This window comes from Alligator sinensis, unplaced genomic scaffold, assembly GCF_000455745.1.
Source record: "Alligator sinensis unplaced genomic scaffold, ASM45574v1 scaffold60_1, whole genome shotgun sequence".
In the NCBI taxonomy this organism is placed as follows: domain Eukaryota; kingdom Metazoa; phylum Chordata; order Crocodylia; family Alligatoridae; genus Alligator; species Alligator sinensis.
This window is the reverse complement of record NW_005841858.1, coordinates 5,194,067-5,217,750: the sequence shown is the minus strand read 5'-3', so window position 1 is coordinate 5,217,750 and position 23,684 is coordinate 5,194,067. Positions and strand designations below refer to the sequence as shown.

Genomic DNA, 23,684 nt, shown 5'->3' with positions numbered 1-23,684 from the left:
CACCTTCTTGATCATGTGGATTCGTCTGTTGTCCAACTGGAACTTCACAGCAAACTGGGACTGCAAGTCCCATGGGCCATCCCTCCCTCCCCACTGGAAGTCCCTCCCCTTGCCCCCAGAAGTACTCCTTGGAAGGGGGAGCGGTTGCGGAACCAACCCCCCCCCCCCCCCCACCATCATACACTAAAAATCAAACATCTACTATAAAATTTAAATTTTATTTCAAGAAATATTTTTGTCCTGATTTATGTTTGTGTAGTGTATATAAAGACAATTGCATAATAGCTCAAAATAACATCTTACTCTTGTGTGCGCGTGCATGCGTGTACGTTCGTGCATGCGTGCTACTCTTCCTGTAAGTGGAACAAACTTCTGATTGAAAAGAGTTTCTCTCAGTAGGTGAAGGACAGCACGAGAAAAAGCATAAAAGGTGCTCATGGGAAAATATATTTAGTTGGGATAGAGGATGGCCCATAGACTGATCAGAGAAAAAGTTTCTATTTAAACACTGAAGATAAGAGGGTGATAAGAGGCTGATAACAGATTATGAATGCCCCTGAAACTGAAAAAGAGTAAACTTGCTTGATGTGAGAAGAACCAGCAGAAGAAAAGAAAAGAAAATCACAGAAATGTATTAAGAACAATTTTTACAGAAAGCTACTTCAAGGATACGAGCAGACAAGTCCACATTTGTCAAAGTCAGTGAATAGTGATGTTGTACTAATAGAAATGAGATGACAGCCTGGACAAAAGTTAATCCCTAGGAATGGGTAAGAAAAGTCTTGTCTAGATGAGAGGTCCAAGCTACAGAGCAGTGACTCCCAATCTTTTTAAAATCAAGAAACCTCTCGCTAGAGTCAAAGCACAACTCAGAAAAAGCCAGCTTTAGCTGTCACTCATTGTTTCACTACAGAAAAATAAAGCAATTTTTCTGTTCCAAAGAACTCAGAAGGACTACAACAGGTCAGAATGTTTTTGACACCATGGATTCCTATTTGAAATCTCCAGGTTTATCTTCTAAATCAGTGGTTCTCGACCATTTTTGTACCAGGACCCATTTATAAACATCTATGGCCAGTCCTGACCTAGTGACCCTGACTCCTGACCTGTTGTGCTTTGCTCCCAGGCCCCAGCAGCCCCTTGCAGGCTGGAAATCTGGCAGCTTTCAAGGGAAAAGCCACGATTTCCCACATTTTTCTCCTTAAAGAAGAATCCATTTTTAAAGTCTGTTCGCAATTCTTTCATATATTTCTGTTGACCCACTTTTGGGTCTTGACCCAGAGGATGAGAAACACTGTTCTAAATCATGTGTAGGTGTTTGCACGTCTAACAGTGCTAATACTGTACAGCACTGCACAGCACCCTTGTTGAAGATAAATGTACCATCAAGTTACGGCAGTGTCCAGTTACTGGGACAGGAAAAAGTGAGGAGGCCTGGGGGTAAGTTTAAATATACTAAGCTCAATTTGACAGCTAAACCTCCATGAAGAGATGAAAGAGACCTAGGTATAGATACAAGAGAGTTCTGGAATAGAGAGAGCCAAGAGTTACCCAAATAGAAAGCATAGTTGAATATATTTAGAGATAAATACAAATAATAAAATGAAGAGATGAAAGAGAAGTAAACAGAGACCTGTGGAATCGTGACAGAAAGCTGAAGGGGTGAGGAGGAGGATACTTTAAAAGAGACAATGACTAATGAGGACAAGAGTAGCCATAGAAAAAAAGATAAAGATTTTAATAAAAGATCAAAGATCAGTGTTAAGAGTGGCTGACAAGCACAACCAAACTAGAATACCAGTCCTAAACTTATGCTAGAAAGAGGTTGTTCAGTACCATGGTAAGAGAGGTTTCATTATCACTTATTCAGTATGACACCTAGTGGCCCTACATTTTCCTCTCCATAAAACATATTCAAACCCAGTACAAATGAGCAGGAGAGAGAGAAAAAAATATCTAAGTCAAAGCTGTATCTTGTATAATTTTACATATCTTGGTTTACTTGTTTCATTATCTGCATATCCTGTCACATTAAAGTAAAATATAGTAGTAACTTTCTTACCCTGAAACCTATAAAAACTGAGTACACATGAATTGCACATTCTTTTTTTGATCAAATATTGCAAAAGTATCTTCTGTATTCTCTTCCAACTATTAATGTCTATGGATATTTATTTAGGAAAGGCTACACAATTTCTTTTCTGTAATTTCTTAATCATGTGTTCTTATTCCTTAGTCATTATGAATATCAAAACAAATATAGTTATTTTCTGATAATTACAGTTGAACTGGGAATCCTCCTTGAGCTGACAACTACCCTTAGAGTTGAATTACAATCTGTTTGCAATCTTGCCTCCCTTAGCTTCTATAAATCTGTTCGTTTTTGATTCTCAGCTCTCTAATTATTCAAGTTGATTTTCTTCATCCTCCCCTCTCAACTTTCTGTGGGAGGTTTTACAAGTGTTTCTTTGGTCCTCTCTACACTCCTCACTACATTGGTTTATTTATACCCAAGGAAAGATGTAATTGCTTGGATTAAAATAAGACTTCTATAGCTTTGAGTGATACCATGTAGAAAATTGCCTTTAACTCTTTCTCACTGAAGACATTATACATGCATTATGCACTGTAGAATCTCAAGATGGGCATTTCAAAGTTTGATTATGTACTTCCATATTTTCAATTCTGGCTAGATGCAAAGTATATAACTAGCCTGATTTTCAAGAGGTGGAAGAAATCTTATCCTCAGAGGCTGTGTAAGGTGTTGTTTTAAATTAGAATATTATTATTAGTTTAATTTTTGTAATGCTATGCCAGGTTTCTAGAGCAGGAAAGCCTACTCTAGAATCTCGAGCATTTTCTTTTCATACGTTGTTAAAACAAACAAACAAACAAACAAACAATGGAGAAACCTAACAGATTGCTATTATAATTTTACTCCCTTTTGCCCTTGCTCAAATAGTCCTCAATACAGAAAGAAACTCAAAACGTTTAGGACTTTTAAAGTAAAACACCAAATTGTTTATAAATTAGTTCATTTTAACATCTAATAGGTCAACCTAAAAAATGGCAGAGTAGATCTGCATTTTATAAACTAACTAAATTAGAGATATGTATAGCATAAGCTTTTATGAGCTAGAGCTAACTTCATTACATGCCTTTCACAGCATCTGACGAAGGTATACTGTGAAACAATTGTACGTAGGAACACTAATAGATTACGTAAGGATGTTTTCTAAAATTAGTTTACTTTGTATTTAATAATACTTGATATGGTAAAATGTAACTATGTTGTGACCTTCCAAGAATTACTTAGAGCAGCTAATAAACCACATGATTGATCTAGTCTATCTTTAAAGATTATTTGGACACAGGACTAGCTAAAGTAAAACTAAGGAGGCAGCCCAGACAGAGGAAGGAAAGAAAGATAGGCTTGAGCATGTTTGATGTAGTTCTTAAGTACATCCTCTCTACTCCCACCCCTTTAGTTGGTTACACTTCTTTCTTTCTTTCTTTCTTTCTTTCTTTAAAGTACCAGGTTATATTATTAAAAGGTTTCTGTCAGTAATCTCATCAGTTATTTGTTGAAAGTAACTAACTGAAAAATTTAAGTTGACAGTATTTTCTAACACCTACAGATTTCTTTAATAAAGTAAGTTATGGCCCATTTTTAAATTTCAAAATTATCCAACAAGAAACCCTTTCAGCAGTTTACCATACATAAATATATGCACCTTTTATTAGGGGAATGAATATATAAGGAAGAGAATACAGTACACATACTATTCTGTTACAGTGATAACTCAGTATAAAGAAATATAAACCACATAACTATGTGCATTCATATATGGAATAATCTTTCTATACTCATGACATAATAAATGGTGCAACTGCAAAAATGTCCTTGAATATTCCATGATTTTGCTCCAGAGATCAGAGGTTTTTTCCCAAGGGTATGAAGTATCAAGCTATTCTGCTTGTGAGACTAATGATCAAAGTGGAAGTGTACATAAAACTGATGAGAGGACATAAGAAAACAATCTGTAACAGTCCACAGAAGAAAAAGTATATCCTTTGACCATTTGGAAAGTCTTAATGTAATACTTAAGGCTTCTGCATACATCTTAGAATTCTATATACATCTAAATATTCAATAGATAGATAGATCTATCAAACTTTATCATGCTGCACTCTGCTTTGCATGTACAGATATGTGCTCTCTCTTGTTTCCATTTATCTTGGACTCAAATTTCTAAAAAATGCCAATATAAGGGTAACAATGGAAGATCTTTTGCATTAGTGCTCCATCATTGAAATGTAACCTCTGTAACTAACAGGCTAATTCCTATATAGAAACCACTAGTATTTCAGGAAAGCTGTAAGACAATGAAATCACCTGGTAAAGGCTGTGATCAGCTGCTGGGGCTGATTAGGAGGTCACCTGACAGAGTATGCTGGAAGGGTATAAAAGGGCAGGAGCTATTTCACACTGGAGGTCATTTCCACCACCTCAAAATTAAGGAAATGCAGGAACCTGATGAGGCAGGATAGTTGTGCTTTCCTGAACAAAGATGGAATCCCAAGATAAAGGTGAGCCACAGTGCAATGTACTGAGATTATTGTTGTTTGATAATAGGCAGTGGAAAGACAGGTAGAGCAGGCAAGACCTCAGAGACTAACTGGTTCAGAGAGGCACAAGCTTTTGTAGGCAACAATGAAATATCAGCATCTAATGAGGTAGGTTGTTGCCTACAAAAGCTCATGCCTCTTAACTAGTAGGTCTCTAAGGTGCCACCCTGCCTCCCTTTCGCCTTATAATTAAAAATATCTATTCACTATAAGTAGCTATTCACTGACAATGTTTTGAAATCATGAGTTTTCAGACCAGCTCTAATCCAAGAACTTTACAAAGAAAAGAAGTGGTCTCCTACAAATGGTAATTAGCACATTGAAGCATTATAGTAGCATCTTCAGCATTAGTTGAAATAAAGAGAAAATAGTCATGTCCACCTACCTAAAAGTAACCAGTTCCCTCCCCACTATATCCTTTTAAGAACAAGCTTTAACCTAGACTAGAAAATTTTATAGCTTGTGTGCATGTAACATTTGGACAGCCCTTTTCTTCCCTTGTTCAATCCCTCCCCTTTCAGCAGACTTACAGTAGTTATTGCACTTCATATGCATTGTAATCAATCACATGGTTCAGCATTTCTACTTACCACTTGCAGGAGTTGGGAAAGAATCCCCCAACAACTAGCATACTAGCGGCCTATGCCACTAGTATTATTACACTACTAATATCACTAAAAAAGTGCTCATGTGCTTGGCTTGAGCAGTTATCTTGCTCATAAGCACAGGGTTAAAATGATTTCCAGATAGGGAGTCAGGAAGAATTTGTTCTACTCCACTGAAAAAAACCCAGAGTTCTTAAGAAAAAAAAAAAAAAAACAACAAAAAACCCAAACCTCAGAAACAGCCTTTTTACCAAATATAATTAATTTCTAGGATTATCTGGGCACATTTCATTTCACTTCCTGTAATTGCAGGGGCCCAAGACACTGGTAGCAATTTGCCTCTCATATTCTCCCGTTAAACTGTAGTTTTTGAGATTTTTTTTCTTTTCTACTGAGGGTCTTGGCTTATTAGACAACGTTGGGGAAAGGTTATTTTGTAGTTACGAGGAGAGATAGGGCAAGCAGTTGTTTCTGTCCATCCTTCATAATGCAATAACCTCCATTACATTCTCTAGAAATACAGGGCACTGGACTAAATGGTCTCTCTTACTCCCACGTTCCCTAAGGATACGGGTTTCCCTCACTTTATGCAGGTTCTGTATGTGCGAAGTCATTGCTATGTAGTGACCCTTTTTATACCAAAAATTCATTATATGCAATGTAAATTCACTCTTATGCAATCGGTGTGGTGGAAGCCCACAGTCAGCTGCTTTGTGCAGTTGTGGGAGTGACACGCACCAAAATATACCAACGCGCACCAAAATCCACCTGTGTGGATCTGTGCTCCTCACTCGTCTGTGACATGTTTCTGTAGCTGTCATCCCCATTATGTGCTCTGTGCTTGTATTGTTAGTGAGTACCAAAACTGTCTTGTAAAAGTGGTTGAAATGGGTCTGGGGATCAGTACAGTCAGGGCCTTGGAACGTATCCCTATTCGTTACATTGTAAAATGAGTTCCCTTTAAGCGAATTTGAGTTATGCACCATTTTCCAGAAATACATGTACAGCATGAAGTGAGGGAAACCTGTATTAAAGAGTCATTTTATGAAATTATGGGAGTGTCAGTCACATACCCTGGCATTCCACACAATATAATTAAAATGATCTTTGTAGATCTCTTCTCTTCAAGTTTTTGCAGGAGAAGGCGGAACATTTCCTTGCAGGTAAGGTACATTTCATTGCCTTGGTGAAAATATCCAATATGTAGATATGGCATCTAGTTAGAAAAGTATATACGTGATCTGCAGATAGGTTAATGTTCTTGAGAATTAAGGTTCCTTGGATCATGTCAGAGATCATACCGAAGTCTCTAATCTCCGAGTGGAAATTCCTGTTGGGAAGATACTTGATCTGTAGAGCATAGATTCTTAGAAACATAGTTGTTGTGTTAACTGGAATGGAGTATATGCTGGAGAAAGGTGAGGGAGAGCAGGTTCCAGAAAATTACTGCCATGAAAGTCCTAGTCTGATTCCATGTTGGAGAAAAAACTTTGGCTGAATACAATTGAAGATTTAAGATCAAATTATGATATTTCTTGAGGCAGAGCTCCAAATTCCTGACAGGATATTCCACAGAAAGTGTTGTCTAAAAGGAAACTGAGAGAGAACTATAAAAATGAATCTCTGCCCTGAAAAGAGCTTGGTATGCATCCAATTCATTTCAGATAAATTTCCCTCTACATTTTCTACAAAAAAGACAACTGGACAGTGCCATTGGTAGGGGAAGCAGAAGAAAAGAACTTATTCTACAAATCCTGCTTAGGTAAGTCTGAGAGAGACCTGAATTTGTCAAAATGCTTTATATGCAATGATTTTAGATTTTTGCTTCTCTCACTAGATTAGATAGGAACAGCAGACTGAATGACCCCTTTACAAGATGCAGCGCTCAGCAAATGAACCTGTTAAGTCTAGATTCCTCTTTTACTATATTTGCAAATAATTTCTTTGACTATGGGGTAGCTAATTGGGGGATGCTAAAAAAGGCCCGTGCTGGATGCTAAGCCTTGCGCTTAGCTAGAGGATAAAAAGTTACCTTTAGGTAGTAATGGAGCAGCCCAGGTTCCAGATTGGGTATTCCTCAAAAAACACAATTTCCCTCCTAATTAAAGAAACTAAAAAACCATTGTTGTTCATATAGCCTTCAATCTGCTTTGCTTGGGGTGGAAAAAAAAAAGTCTGATGGGTCTTAAAATAATTATAGATGTAAATACAATTGTAATAGTACATGGGTAAATAAAATAGAATGGTATTCCCTGCCTGCAACTTTCAATAATACCTTTAAACCACTTAAAAAAAACCAAAATAAAACAGTGTGTGTGCGCATGGGGGGGGGGGGGGGGGGGTGCATTAAAATACTCTGGTTCACTGATGAACTGTTGTAGAGTACAAAAATACCTTAAGATTCAGAGACATCATTTATATTATTTCTCTAGACCAGCAGTTTTAGTGGACTACTTGAATAGTAGCCTAGTACACTTGCAGATTCCCACAAAAAGCTGGTAGATCGCATATTTGCTCTGATCTGTGGAAGCTGCTAGGAGTTTTACAAACATTTACATTGCAAATAAGAACATCGACAGCTTACTAGTCCATGTAATAAGTTGCTGTAACACTACAAAGATGCTGAATGTTGCGAAATATGAGGAAATCTGGTAAGCTGTACTTTACAATACATTTAAAAGGTTTAGTAGAATCCATACTTTTAAATCAACCGCTCTGCCTTTCCCTGCCTCCACCTTTCAGCTTATTACTATCTTGACAGGATGCTTGAATCAAGCTTCCTTACTCTCTGCTGAGAGTTAGATCTTATGGTCAAAGATAGCTATGTTACATAAAGATCACCTGTGAATGAATAATAACTGGAAGGCACCATCTTTATGTACTCAGTGCGACTTATGAGCTTGCCTGGGTACACGGGATTTAGTTCAAGGTATCCTCTCTCAAATACAGCCATAAAAATGTCAGTCTCTTAGCTCTAGCTAGCTTACTCAGCAGGTTCTGGGTACATGTGAAGAATGAAAGGAAGTGAGAGCAGAGATGTAGGTAGTATACAAGGCTTTGAAATGAAAGAAGAAATGAGAGTTTAATCTAGAAAGAAACAGGAAGCTGGCCTCTGGGACAACACACAGGAAGTGTCTGAATAGACGTCCAGAGCTTGAAAGGATTATTACTTCAGCTGCACTATTTTTGGAGAAAGTGAAGTAGGCCAATCCAGATAAAACCAAAGCAGAGTATTTTCTGTAGTAGGAATAGTGATAGTTGCAATTGATCTGGACCTTCCCAAGTACACATGTATGGCTTTGTATCATTTCCAAAAACAAGCTGCATCTTGTGTGAAACATGGAGATCTACCTACATAATATTAACCTCAAGGAACACATTACACCAATGGCTCCTAATTCATGTAGGCTGCAATTGGAAAAGTATGGTTACAACCCTAAACCATTTGAGGACTAACTATGGAAGAAGCTCTGTTCCCAGAAACGCTTCAACAGTTTATGATCTTGCTTTCGGTTTAAACTTGAGCCGTAAGTCCGTTCCTAGCTCAAGTTAGCTTTCTCCCTTGCCCTGGCAGAGCCCCAAGTCTTTAAGCTTACAGTGTGCAAGGGGCTCCTTTACTTTCTGACAACTGCCAACCCATCAGCTTCTTACAGACTCCCAAATACCCTGACCAAATTTTCATAGAAAAAGTGGGGATTCTGTACAAACCATGAACCATTTAGATAGGGAACCACTGGTAGAAAGTTAAAGTCTCTTTAGTGGTTTAGAATAATGTATGTGAAATGTGTATTTACCTATAACAAACTAGGAGTAATCTCTACACTGAGTCAGTCATAATACTGTCTACATCCTTGGTTTTCAGCCTTTTTTCATTTGTGGACCCTTAAAAATTTTGAATGGAGATGAAGACCCCTTTGAATTAAGTGTGGACATTCACATACTTTTGACTGATCATAGTTACCTTTCACAGACCCTTTAGACATAAGTCTGCAGACCTCCAGGGGTCCATGGACCACAGATTGAAAGCCACTGGTCTATATTATAAACTTGTATCCAGACTTTATTATGCCTACCAGAGAAATACCTTCTCTTTTTTTAAAAGGTACCAAAATCCAAACATCATCAGAGGCCTCTAGAAAGACTGAATTTCTTTTTGCAAAGATTCTGTACCAGTTAAAAGAAAACTAACACTGAATACATCTAAATTTTAGTTGTTAGCAAAGGCTTGCTAAATAAATTGAAGGTATTTTAAATAAAAGAAGCATGAAGATAGAGGCTGAGAATACTAGTTTACTTAAGTCTTCCTATCAAGAGTTTTCAGCATACTGACTGTTTGAGGTCAAATATTTTCTGTAAATTGAACGCATGACCACTTATGTACATATTCCTTCCAAACCAGTTTCTCTGCAAGTCTACTGGAGTGTTCCTTACGCAAGTAAGAGGCACACAAATTCCTGTTTCAATACAAAATGTGCAGAAGTAGTACATTAGTGATCATGTACCAGGGAAGCAGTACATCTGACATACCTCACAAGGAAAAAAGAATCTACCATAAGTGGGGTGGGGTTGCATAACTGTAGATAACTGTGTTAGAGTAGTTGTTATCAAGGGCTCTCTGTTAATCTAGTAATAAGTGGGATTTCCTTTAGTAGTTCGTTCTGGGTTCAGTATTTTAATTTCACTCTCTAAATCATTAATGAAGTGCATACTTAGTTGGGTAGTGGGACAAGTAATGAATAAAATGGACGAGAGTCAAATATGACCAAATTCAATAAGAACAAATATAGAATATACCACTTGGGAATTAAATACACATATACCAAATAAGCAATCACTGACCAGGCTTCAGTACTGCTGAAAAGCATTTGAGGGTTACAGTCGATCACAAGCTGAACGAGTCAATGAAATACTGTGATGTATTAAGTGTTGAATGCAAGTCACTCGGAGCACTGTACAGCATGAAGATGTGGATAAACTGGACAAAGCCCAAAGGAGAGCAACAAAAATTAGAAGACTATAAGACATGACACCCGAAAGGTTGAGTGTATAGAAGAGAGAGGACAAAATAAAATAAGAAATCTCACATCTTTTTAATTATTGAAAGTTGTGAAGGTTAGAGAGACATGATTTAGACAGGGGTGACTGTCTGGAGCAGAGTTGATCTAGATCATTGGTTTTCAAACTTCTTTGTACTAGGACCCATTTGTAGCTGTCGCTGGCCAGTCCTGACCCAGTAAATAGTTTAAGTAGAAAACAGCCCCCTGGCCCTGCTGGTGCCCCTGACTTACAACCCACAGTCCATCCCTCCCCCTCCTGCCCTGCTGGTGCCACTTACTCCCAATCTGCTGGCCCCTGCCCCAGGCAGCAAATAGGGCTGTGCAAAATTTTGGCAGCCGTTTCGTTTGGGAGGTGTTTTGGGCTGTTTCAGTGCCCGAAACACTGAATCCAAATTGAAATGGAAGGCTCTGAGACAGATCCGAAATGAACTGGAAGACTCCAAAAACTAAGAAGAGGGAGGGGAAAGACTGCTCTGATACTGACATCTACTTTGCAGTTCAATTCTCCAGGTATCCGATCATTTCCCCAGCTCTTCCTGGTGGGTGCAGACCCCCGGATCTGTGCGTGGGGCTTCAGCAGGCTGGGGCCACTGACAGCTGCTTGGCACAGCCCATGCCAAGTACCAGGAAGACTGCAGTACTGCCACTGGCCCCAGCCTGCAGTGGAAGTCTGCTGAAGCCCCATGTGCAGATCTGAGGGCCCGCACCACCCAGGAGCTGGGGAAAGCAATCAGAGAGCTGGGGGAATCAAACTAGGAGCTAGGGGAACGTTCAGGTCTCTGGGTAATAAAATCCCCAGTCCCTGATTTGATTCCCCAGCTCCTCAATCTTTCCCCCAGTTCTCCAACTGCTTCCTCCAGCTCTTCCCCGGGGGGCATAGCCCCCAAATAATATGGGATGACAGCAAACTGCTGTTGCCAGCTGGTGATGGCAGCAGCTCTAGGCTATTTCTCCAGCCAGCAGCAGCAGCCTGCTGAAACCCAGTGCACAGATCCAGGGGGCCACACCTCCGAGGAAGAGCTGGGGGAATGATCAGAGAGCTGGGGAATTGAACTGGGAGCTTCAGCTGACAGGTGGATCTGCCCCAGCTCCTGGACAGCACACAGCACCCTGCCAAGCCACACTGCACCCACACAACGGGGCAGGTGCCAGGTGGGGAGTGAAGGGGGCGATCTCTGCTGCTCCGTGCTGCAGAGGGCCTCTGCCACAAGTGCCCAGAGGCCCCAATTGCCGCTCCTGCAGCCAATGTGTGGGGGTTTGTTTTTTTTTAAAGCTCCGCATTAACTGACTGAGGAGCATGTGGGTGACAGCATGTTGCCGCTGCTGGCTAGGGCCAGCGCCAGCACCCAAGTCTACCTGTGCGACCTGCACTGAGTGCCAGGAAGAACTCAGTGCTGGCCCCAGCTGGCAGCAGCAGCCTGCTGTTATCCCACATGCAGATCTGGGGGCCATGCCCCCTGGGAAGGCTGCAGGGTGGTACCAGACTTGTCCTGGTGGGCATGGGTCCCTGATCTGCATGCGGGATGACCACATGCTGCCAATGCCAGCAAGTGATACTAGTTTTGCTTTAACAACTTGAGGTGCAGTTTCACAAAACCCCTGCACCTGTCTCCTTGAAACGTGGCAGGCTTCATATCCTCAGAAGGGGCTACCATCCCTTCATTTTCATCCAAACCAGGCAAGAAATGACAAAGTTATAGGCATTTTAGTGATTCCCCATTATAGCCTAGGGCTGAAACACCAAAGAAACTCCGAAACAGATTTGGCCAAATCAAAACGGGACAGTGATCTGAAATACCAATCCGAATCACTGTCCCTCTGAATCGGAAACCGAAACGAAACATAGCCACTTCACACAGCCCTAGCAGCGAGGCGAAGGCAGACCTTTTTAACAAATTCTTCACCTCTGTTTTCTTGTGCCAGGGACCTGTATGAGGTCAAATATTTTCTGTAAATTGAAATTAGTCAACTTGAAAGGCATCTTCCACCAGCACCTCTCAAGCCAGCTGATGCTTGCAAAACCGATGCTCTTCAGGCAGAAGACATGGCAACAAAGTATAGGTGATCAAAATTTGGATACCAGGTGCACAATGAAAGCAATTATTTTATACCACCAAAATAATTGATAAATACACACACCCCTAAAACAAAAAAAATCCAAGTATTTCTTTTTTTTATTTTTTAATCATACATGTTAAAAATGATTGTCTCCATCACATTTTATGGTGAGTTTTCATTATCACAGATAATGTATTGATTTTTTGTTTTTTTTGGATTCTTTTACAAAAGGAAGTCTGATATATAAAAGGGAAGCACCTACCCTGTGCAAAGATTGAGGTTTTCATTGCTCTGCTAAGGCAAAAAATGTCTTTTTCTCTTGCTTAGTCAAAAAAAAGTTTACTGTCAATACTTACCTTATTATTTTTTTTAAATCTAGTGGGTTAGACTACAGGTAGAATACAGTGGCCTATATACAGGTAAAGTCCCTACAATGTGCATCTATCTCCCTTTAGAATATCAAGCACAGCTACTGAGCCAAAGTTAGGATTACAAGTGACATGAATCTTGATAGCTCAAGGGATGAATTCATATAGACACTTTTTATTCACTAAAAGATGCATTACTGCTTGAATGTGTTATTTCACACACTTGATCTAAAGAGTAGATTTCCAATATTCAGAACAGAGATATGTAAATTTCACCAATTTTTCAAAGTGTTTATACCAGGCAGATAGGCAGAATCAGATTAATATCTAGGCTATTATAATTTCTGAGAAACATTAAAATCTTTAATTAGTGCTGCATACAGAATTTAGATTTGGAGCCATAAAAAGCCTTTAGTTTTTTCTAACAGCACTTTTTCAGGACCTTCTCAAAGCCATGAAATTCTCAGTTCCTGCATCCAATACTAGCCATCTGCAGAACTGTTATACTGGATGATGGCTCATATAACTTATTTCTTATATTAGCACAAGTGGATTGGGACTGCAACTTCATCTGACACAGGTCAATGCATGTAGCCATTCTTGGTGCTTTATACCCATTTGGTTCCTTCTGCAGACTCAGTCCTACCCAAATTGTAGCTTCCACTCGCCTTGTCACCTTACTCCCCATTTCTACTTTTCACTCCCAATTGAGAGGAAAAAAAATTGTCAGATCTTCGAAAACAGAACTTGAATTTTAAGTAAGGCTATAATAGAAAAGAGCGGTAGAGTTGAATAAAATTTATTCTAAACGTGTAAATGCAGGACATGTTCGTTTGGGTTTTTGTTTTTTGGGTTTTTGTTTTTAAACTAAATGCAGTTTTAATAGCAGCCAAAGTTGACCTTTATTATCCTACTGCCCAGCTTAAAACACACATTCAATTCAGATTTTTTCTCATCAGGAACCCTAATTCCACACAGTTTTCAGATACTGCCTATGCACATAAACAGCAAATGCTATCATATGTCCTTCCACACACTGCAAAGGATTCTGTATATAACCTTGCATTGCTCTCAGGTTTAAACATTGACCACTCTTGGTGGTTTTTTCAGCCCCACCTTGTTGAAACCTCTGCTTGGCCCTTTTGCAGTCAAACCTTATTTTCTAGCCCAAAATTTCACCCCATGCTTAATGGGAAAAATTTAATTGCTTACTTCATCTTTATCCTTACCTCTAGATGTTGGAAAGGGAAGAGGGGGTAGCAAGAGTGTTAGTTATACATTGGAAAAATTAAATATACATATATTAATATAATACATATATTAATATACAATATATATTTTAATACAAATTAAATATACATTGTAGCTGCCCACAGACAAGAACTAACATACATAACTGAACATGAAGTATTTATGGAACATCTCTACCGTGACACACTTAAAAAGAAAATAGTAGTCAGGTTGTTATTTATACATTTGTCTAATTTTACAAGCTCTCAAAAATACCCTGTTCAGCTCTGTTAGATTTGTATTCAAGGAATTAAATTCATCTAACTTTGTTCAATTGTCTAGATTGCATTCCAAACAATGTCTGCATGCAAAATATTCCAAAATATAATTTGAGATAAAATCTGACAAGTTTCAAGAAAACTTTTCTGATGACACTGAATACTGATGCTGAAAATGTAAAGAATTCACTTAAAAATTATACACACCAAAATATTTAAATCTGGCAACGCACAACTGATGTATGTTAAACTTCGCAAGTCAGAGGGTTTTCATTCCACAGTTATTTGAAAAGTGTTATCTATCTTGGAAGTCTAGTGTAACAAACTTCATCTAATGATATTAGACTTTCAGAAAGCTGGAGAAGATGATCACTAGTTTTTTCCAGGTTCCCCTCCGTAAGGAAAGAAAGCAAATCCCCTTAGTACAGCATTGCATTATGTGGCTATATTACTTCCTGTACTGGAGCTAGCACATGCAGAACTCAGGGGTTTTTGACATAACACCACCTTATTTCATATAGGCATAAACTACAAGTTGCTTTTGTACCCAAGATGTTACTTGTAATCATTTTTATATGCATAAGAAACAAAACTGATTAATTACATTTCTTTACTGATTTTTTTTTTAAAATTAGTTGTATATAACGTTCAAACTAGCCCTAAAAATTGGGGGAAAAAATCTGCTTGTTAAATATGAACTGCTCCCTATTCATCACCCTCCCAAACTATTAAAATGATTCCTGTGGTAAGATAACAAATGAAATAAAAATCCAAATATAGTTCAACTTGTTCTGGCAACACAAAATCTTGACTATCCAAAAGACAAAAATACCTTTTGACACAGCACTACCTTATTCCATATAGGCATAAGCTGTAAGTTGCTTCTGCATTTACTTGATGTGGTTCCTTGTAAACATTTTTGTATTAAAAAAACCCCAAAAAACCTGTGGAACTGAGGAACTACATTTCCTTACTGTTATAGGCTAAAGCGTAGTACATTCATAACGCTGTCAAATCAGGTTAAGAAAACAATATGGTCACTTAAAAAAAAAAAAAAAAAAAAAAAAAAAAAAAAAAAAAAATCTTAAACAAATCAGGTTAAGAAAACAATATGGTCACTTAAAAAAAAAAAAAAAAAAAAAAAAAAAAAGCTTTCATGAAAATATTTTTAATTACAAAGACTAGGTTGGCGATCTCCTAAATAATCAGAATAGACAGTCTGTGCAGCACATAACTTTCAACTTACCTGAAAGAAAGGTTTAAAGGATAGTCAGTTCCTAATCTGACTTCTCAAAATTCTAGAGTCTACTAAAATGCTTTTAATTTATTATGAAAGTGAACTGGATATATGGGATTAATGCATTACAATTTCTGTTATCCTACGGTATCGTAAACTTGCTCTATGAACTGGATGGGTGGACTTCCCCCTCCATCCTTTAGAAGGAAAGTTAGTTACATAACCTTGACCTTCTTGGGAACAAACAGCAGAATCAATCTTAGCAGGTGTTAAGATTTAACATTTTCTGGTGACATTCAAGAGGATCTGTCTGTCCCACATACCCCTGGGAAATCTATGATCTTTACATTTTTTCCCTACAAGCTCTTTTCATTTATCATATATTCCTTCAGTTAAATCCAACAGCTTTCTACCTGAAGTGAAGGGAGAAAGTGTCATCTGAACTCAGTACTACTACTATCTGGAGGAGTCAATGTGAAGCCACAGACTCATCTCCTCTATCAGTGTAGCATGTTGCAGTCAGAGCACTCAGGCACTTAACTCTATTTTTGCTGTACATAGCATTTTTTAGTTCTATAGTACGGCAAAAATTGTATGTTTTTGTGCAAGCATGAAAATGACAAGTTACATTTTTCTACTAGTTTTGACTGGCCAATTTAAAAAGACAACTGTCCAAGTACATGTTCCCAAATAGCTAAAAGTTTATAAGTTAGTGTTGCTATAAATATGAAATGTGATTTACAATTTAAAGATCAAGTGACATTTTCCCCCAATTAAATGTTGCTGGTTTTCCATTGCAACTAACTGGTTTGAACAAAAGCAACTCTAAACTTTTGGAAGTTGAAGTGCTGATTATACATGAGTCCACTTTTAAGCCGCATAATTTTATAAGAAAAACTTTAAAACAGCGTGGCACTGCATATTCTGTTTTTAAAACAAACTCTTTATTGTATGTTGCAATGCCATATCTTCTCTTACTCATCTGCTCAGCTATCAGCAACACCCGTCAGAGCCAAAGAAGGAATGGGAGAGAAGAGGGGGGGGGAAAAAAAAAAAGGGCAGAAACTAGTAGAGGTGCTCCCTTTCATTTATCAGATTAAAATGAAGGGATTTATTACTTCTCTTAAAGTTCTATTTGTAAACCCAATGAAATACTACCATAGGTAAAACTTTCATTATTAGTTTTGCTTAGGATTTTTTTGGGGGAAGGGAACATATTAGAAGAAGAGGGAAAAGCTACCTATGTTAAAAATAACTGCTTGACAGGACTCCCTCTCAGATATTTCTTGACCCTCAATCAAATAGCTGAAGTCTTTGTTCAAGGTAGAGTTAGTAGATTTAGACATTCAAGTTTTCAAAAGAAAATCACTCGCATACAAAATAAACTCGACCAATTTACCTAGTAGTTTTTGGTGGAAGGGAACAGGAAGTTTTTCTAATAAGAGTAACAGACCTAATGTATAATCAGCACTCAAAATAGAAGAGCTTCAAGGAGTTCCCCGAAATCCAGTTAAACACACTAAGCCATATGATTTCAGAACAGTATTATATTTTATATTAGGTCATTATTTCTAAGCTGGTCTTAGGCAAGTATGCATGATGGCTTAAATACTCCATACCACTTTCTTAAATTACATGTTTCTTTAATATTATTTTAAATTCATTCTACAATGCTGTTTACACACACTAAAACCTCCAATGGTTATTTCTGAGCTGGGAAACCCAGGATGCTTCCCCTCTTTGGGTATCTCAAATGGTATATACAGACATCAGGCCCTATAACTTTGAACCTGAAAGTAGAGATAAAGGATATGAAAATAACAAATTGTATGAAAGATGAAAAATGCTGTGCTGTACATTCAGTTATTTAAGAACTGTGTAAAGTTGATTATAAACTGGGTTTGTTTTTGTTTTTTCAAAGAATGCATATTTAAAAGCCTTATTTTCTGAAGTTATCAAACAAATGTAAATAATTGTGTACTTGATCTAAGGGTGAGTTGCCTCATTTTGTACATATTAGTTAATTTCAATACATACATACTACTGAAGTAAACATTCAGAAATCAAAACTATACAAGATTCATCTAACCATGTAAAAACATTTACATTAACTTAGTATTGATACATTTTATCTAAAAGATAAATGAGCTGCTGAATCTCTGCCACGCTTAAGCAGCACAATAATATTGGGGTTTGATTTACTTTAATACACCAATATTTACGTGCTGCTAGGGCGGAACAAGTATAGCAAATCTTCCGTTCATCCAGGTAACAGGAACACAACCTATTAATAAAACTTTGTAGAATTATCTTCAACTGTGTTTTTTCCTTAAATTCCTAAAGCAGCAAATAATGATTAGCATCTTTACAAGATCATGCAAACCATGATGTGCTGCTAGAGTAATTTAAGGTCTCAAATGAAAGACTCAGGGAACCTAAATAAATTTATTATATGGACTTGAAACATTGCCAAGTAAATATATTCACAAACTTACCTGTAAAATTAAAAATCTATTATGGTCCAGGTCAATTCCATGACTTCGAAGTAGAATACCAACATCTTTAAATGCGCTTTTCTTCCCACTGATTTGGTAGACAGAAGAATTATCTCTGTAGGCAGTTCTAGATACACAGAAATTGCTGTTAGGAATGACTTCATAATCATCCCCTTCCTGTTTTGAGGAAAAACAAAACCAGAAAAACAAAATTGTTACTATTGAGTCACAGCTTTACTTCAGTTTCCACCATTAAATAGTTTTTTAGGTTTTCAGAAGTCAATTGCACCCTAGGTCCCAGTTCTGCTGAAACCTATAGTAAAAATACTAGAGTGTAGACACCTCATGAAACATACAAAAGTTTGCCTTACAAAAACAGCTTTAAAAAAAATCAGCGTAGAACCATTCTAACTTGTTTAAATGAGTAAACCCTCTTTTTTTTTTTTATAATGTCTGTGCCACCTTTTACCTAGGATACTATTAAAATAAAGACCTAATTTAATCTCAGTTTAGCATCAAATGAAAGATTCTATCACTCAACTCAAAGAGGAAAAAGCTAAATTTCAAATAAAAAAAAAAGCTACTCCTTTCTTTATTTTTCAAATGAAGCAGCCCTGAATGACTTATCCTGTGTTTCCATGCTAGATTTTTTTTTTTTAAATTAACTGCCTCTAAATACGTTTTTTATTTAAAAGAAATAGACCATAAACACAGTAAACCCAAATGTCATGACCAGGTAGAAAAAAAAAATCCACTTAAGTTCACCTGAAACGGTAACTAAAACAAAATTGATACCAATTATTTATAAAAGTTTTAAAGAAACATGCATCAATTTTAAGAATTGGGAAAGTGGTTTACCACTTTCCCAGGCTAACTCTCAAGGGCACAGTCAACTTTGCTATCAAAGTACATTCAGAAATTATATCACTCCATAAACTTAGTTAGCTTCTAGGTACCAATACAAATTCAAATGAAAACCACAATAAATCTTGTACCTGGAACTGGTAGTCTACTATAAATGTAAGTAAAAGTTTTATTTGTGTTACATTGAAATTTAATTTGGACAAATAGTGCTTGAAGCAGTATATAAGAAAACCTGTTTTTTTTCTTAATGAACCTATCTATCAAATATATATTTTGGTATTCTATTAACTAAAAAATATTTTAACTTTCAAAAAGCTTTTTATAATTTATGGCAAGAGATAGGTACACTTCCTACTTCTATTTCTTCAACTCTGTGCACACCATGACCCCAAATTTTAAATTTCTTGGACACTCTTCCTGATATTTGAGTTTTGTTGAAACCCCCCCCCCCACTAAAAATATTAAAATGCTTTCATTTAAATAAAGTCAAATTTTCCCCAATACTCTATGTTCCCACTAAGTCAAAATTATACAAAAGCCTACAACTAGGTAACAGAAGTGGAAAACCAAATAAATGTTTTGAATTCTGCAGTTGTTTCACCCAAACTGAAAAATCATTCAACACTTCGCCCTATATATTTCTGAAATTATTCAGACTTTTGAACAAGAAAGCATCAGCTTAAAATTTAAGATATGCACTAAAATATGAGAACACCACAAAAGTTTTCAACTTTACTTCTAAGCTACTGTAAGCTGAAATAGAAAAATAGCAGCGATAGGTATAGATTGTTTAGTAGTCACAATACAGAAGACTCATGCTATTGGTTCTTAGGACTTGCAAAAAACTTATCTACGAAGCTGCTAAGAATTTTAAAAATATATATAGATATTTGAAAGAGAATGAGTGCAAAATTCTAATATAATTTGATAGCAGAACAAGTCTTTTATATTTCTATATATATTAAAAATTAATTTCACCTACTTTGTGAATAAAAAATATAAAAATATAAAAATAATTTGCTTTATGCTGCATAGTTTAGCTAATTAATTTAATAGGAGAAAAGGGGGTTACTTCATAAGGATAAAACCTATCGCATCCTAATCTAGTTCCAAATTTAAACAGAAAAATGCTGAAAATTCTAAAATTATGATATTATTTTAGAATTTTCATTCTGTCCATTTTTATATATATCTATATATATATATATATCTACATAGATATATATACATAAATCCTCAGTATTTTTAAGCAGAATACATACCTTGTCAATGATCTTTTGAAAGTGTACTTCCACAGTACAACTCTGGATGTCCTTGTGTTCGTCAGAATTGTGGATCAGCACAGAGAGCTTTTTGGATCTGATTTTTTGTGCCCGATATCCAAATACAAAAAGCATTGAATCAATTACATTGGATTTTCCGCTGCCATTTGGCCCAATAATACATGAGAAGCGCTGCATGTTATGGTAGGGAGGGGAAAAAAAACAAACCAATATTCAAACCTTAGAACAGTTACTGGCCAATGTACTTCATCTATTCTGTTTGTGGATAGCTTAAAATGCTGTTATTTCTAGTGCAGGAAATTGCAGGCTATTGGGAAGCTTAGTTTTTACTGCCAAGGGTAAAAAAAATACAACCTATTTAAACACACCTCCAGTGAGCTCAGATTTCTGAATTTTATCCTGTAAACTCAGAAAGGTATATCATATCAAATAAGCATGGTTTATAAAGAAACTAGTTCATAATATATTGACATGCTCTAATGTGGTTAATTTTTAGTGTTCTTGTGTTTGTGATTTAACCCCCAAAAGGAGTTAAAATAATAAAAAATAATTTTTCTTTGCTTAATTTTAATTTTTTAATTTAATTTAATGTGCACAGTATCAGAAAGTTACAGTTTGACTCTAAACTGTCCATTTTCTCTTTTTTACACTAAAAGAAATTAGAATTCCTTTAATGATATTACTCTAACTCTTCTACTTTAAATATTTAAGTCAAATACTTATTTTGGGATAAGTGTGTTGAAAGTACTGTAAGTACTAGACACACGAGAGCTCACCTCCATTTAAGAAATACAAAGAAAAAAAAAATACCTTATGAAAAGGTCCCAGAATTTGCTCCCCAGCATAGGATTTGAAGTTCTGGTTTACAATATGAGTTATCATGAGGCGAGGAGCTCCAGCTTCATTGGTCATTGCTGGTGGTGGGGGAGGAGAGATGCTACTCAAAATTTCTTCTAAACTTCGATTAGCAAGTTCCTCATTTAAGGCTGCTAAAATACATACAAAATAAAAGAAAAAAATAGAAATGATGAGCTCTTGATGACTAGAAAGCCCTTAAAAAATTCTAATTTAAGTACTAAAGCAGAAAAACTTGTTTCTACCTGAACTGGAATCTACCCTTTGACTTTAATTATTAAAAAAAAGTGAAGTAGACTTTAAGCACCCCACTTCACAAGAGCTATTTTATTTTTGCTTTTATAAAGTAGATACCCAAGATACCCCATTAGTTCACTTGTGAGTTCACATTCATTATGTAATTCTTATTTCCACATGCTTCAGAAGACAGTGTGCAATTACAACAGCTATGACTACTGCATTAAATCTACAAATCCAAACAAATAGGTTAATTCTTTCTAATTAGTAACTGGACAGCAATATTTCAGACATGCTCACAACTCGCTTTAAAAAGTAGATTTGGGGACTGCTGCACAATGCTCTGGAAGCTGTAATGACAGCACAAGTACTCTTCAAAGACCGGAAGTTTGTTACGAAAAAACAAACTGGCCCCTGGATTTCAATTAGTTATAGCAAAGCAGATTTTCAACTGTTTCAAACAACTCTTCCTTAAGTGGATACCAGTTTGGCACAGCTGTCTGCATATTAAAAGCATTTAATATTTTATTTTAGCAGCAACACATCTATGCCTACATAAAGGCTGTAACTAGTCTTTCTACACATGTTTTCAGCACAAAATCTATTCTAGTAAACTTTTATATAAAGTATTCATTAAGAATTAAGTCACAAACTAATATGTATTCAATACCCAGAAAACGCATATTACTATCCAAATAAAAAGTTCACGCTATTCTACTACAGTCCGAAGAACAAGGTAACTCAAAGACAACAGGCATAGCCTACCAACAGCATTTTACCTTAACTAGAACAGTGATGAAAGACTTAACTCTTTCAAAGCCATGTCTGCCATATAAAAATCAGATTTAAAAATTCAACTTGACAAAGTAAAACTTTATATATTATCACTTTTTAGAAAAAGAAAAGCAAATTGAACTTGTAATAGTTCAGTTCAACTTACTGCTCAAGGCACATATCACCAAGTTTGCATGCATGGCACAACAGAATAACAATACAGAGACTTACCTTGCTGAGACAGTTTACCGGGATGTGCATCATCTTTTCCCATTTCCATGTCACTGGTGGATTCTTCAATGGTCTCTTTGCCTTTTTGACAAGCTGCTGTAGACGTTTTGGTTCTCTTCCTTGGCATGATTGCTGTTGGCTGTTCCCCTCTGATTCCAAGCAATCAAAACTACTGTAGGGATCTCTCTCCTTTGCTAACACAAACAAGAAAAAACCCCATGACTCAAGTGCTGGGCGTATCACCCCCTTTAGAATCACCCACATGTAGGCCCAAATAACAAAAAAATAAACCAAATTCATAATTAAATAGTCAAAATACATCTCGATTTAAAATAGAAACTAAAGCCCAGGCTTATAATCACCGTATTTCAAAGGCCCTCAAAATGAGACTTACTCCCTCACAGCTACACAGTAGGGAAGATTGGCTATTGAAACTCCATAAAAGCCACATTTTGTGCCATCATTGATGCATAACAGCCAAGTTCAGATAGAGAGTAACGATGATGCTACTGGCAAAATTGTGCTACTCGAGTAATAAAACCAAATGAACATCCCATATGACTATATACTCAAACAAATGTGTATATGCAGTATTCTGACATTTTAAGAACATTTTCAACAAATATTGTACTTTTAGTTCTATTATTCAACAATATGCAAGGATATTTCCATTATTTATAAAAGCTCTAGTCCAAAGTAGATTAGACTGATAAAACACTGCCCACGAAAAGTAGAAAAGTTCCCACTACAGTCCCCTTTTTTGGGAAGACCATTGCTTGGCACTTCAAACTGCTGCCAAAAAAAGTAGGAACAGAAAGCAACTGATCAGAGAGGAGCTGAGAAGCAAGAGGACTGAAGAAGTGAAATATTCTCCCCAAAGAATCTAAATTGCTCCATCGCAACAAGTGGTGAATTTAGCTTGGAGAAAAACAGACATGAGAAAGTTTACTTCGCACAAGATAAAAAAAAACTGACGTGGTTAGAAAGTCATCTTACAATTGGTGCCAATCATTTGACGTTTTCAGACCTACCCCCAGCCCGTACTCTCATGAGAGCCCTTCATTTGGGACAATGGGGGAGGGGAAGTAAAAGAGAATTCATTTTAAGGCAATTTGAGTCCATGCCCCTGTTATGAAATGTTCCACAAGAGCTGTATCAGATATGTACAGCTTCTGAAGGATCCAGAGGATCCCCTCCCCCCCAATTTATTCGTTTCTACTTGAGTGGGGCACGAGAGACTACTTGCGCTTAAAAATGAAAAGAAGAAAAAAAAGAAAGGCGTTTAGTCACCAAAAAAAGAGTTCCAACAAAAACAACACCACTACTTATCCTCGTTTTCCAAGTTGGACTCTCGCTCCTATCTCGTTCTCAAATCACCTTGCCAAGCACGAACCACTTACCAGAGACTCCCCGATCCTCTCAACACGTTTCAGTCCAACCCCTCGACCCTCTCCAATAGCCAAATAAAAGGCGCTTGTTAAAA

At 36.8% G+C, this 23,684-nt stretch overlaps 1 protein-coding gene across 1 annotated transcript in view; it reads right to left on the bottom strand.

The window, feature by feature from the left end:
* Positions 1 to 23,684, bottom strand: part of SMC4 (structural maintenance of chromosomes 4) — a gene marked incomplete at its 3' end in the record, with an annotated part of 29,618 nt that extends 5,934 nt beyond the window's left edge. Inside the window, exons 1-5 of the mRNA XM_006016492.3 lie at positions 23,602 to 23,684; positions 22,202 to 22,395; positions 20,915 to 21,093; positions 20,084 to 20,275; positions 17,958 to 18,134 (exon numbers count right to left, since the gene is read on the bottom strand). Of these exons, the coding sequence (XP_006016554.1) occupies positions 17,958 to 18,134; positions 20,084 to 20,275; positions 20,915 to 21,093; positions 22,202 to 22,328 (675 nt within the window). The remainder of the gene's footprint in view (positions 1 to 17,957; positions 18,135 to 20,083; positions 20,276 to 20,914; positions 21,094 to 22,201; positions 22,396 to 23,601) is intronic.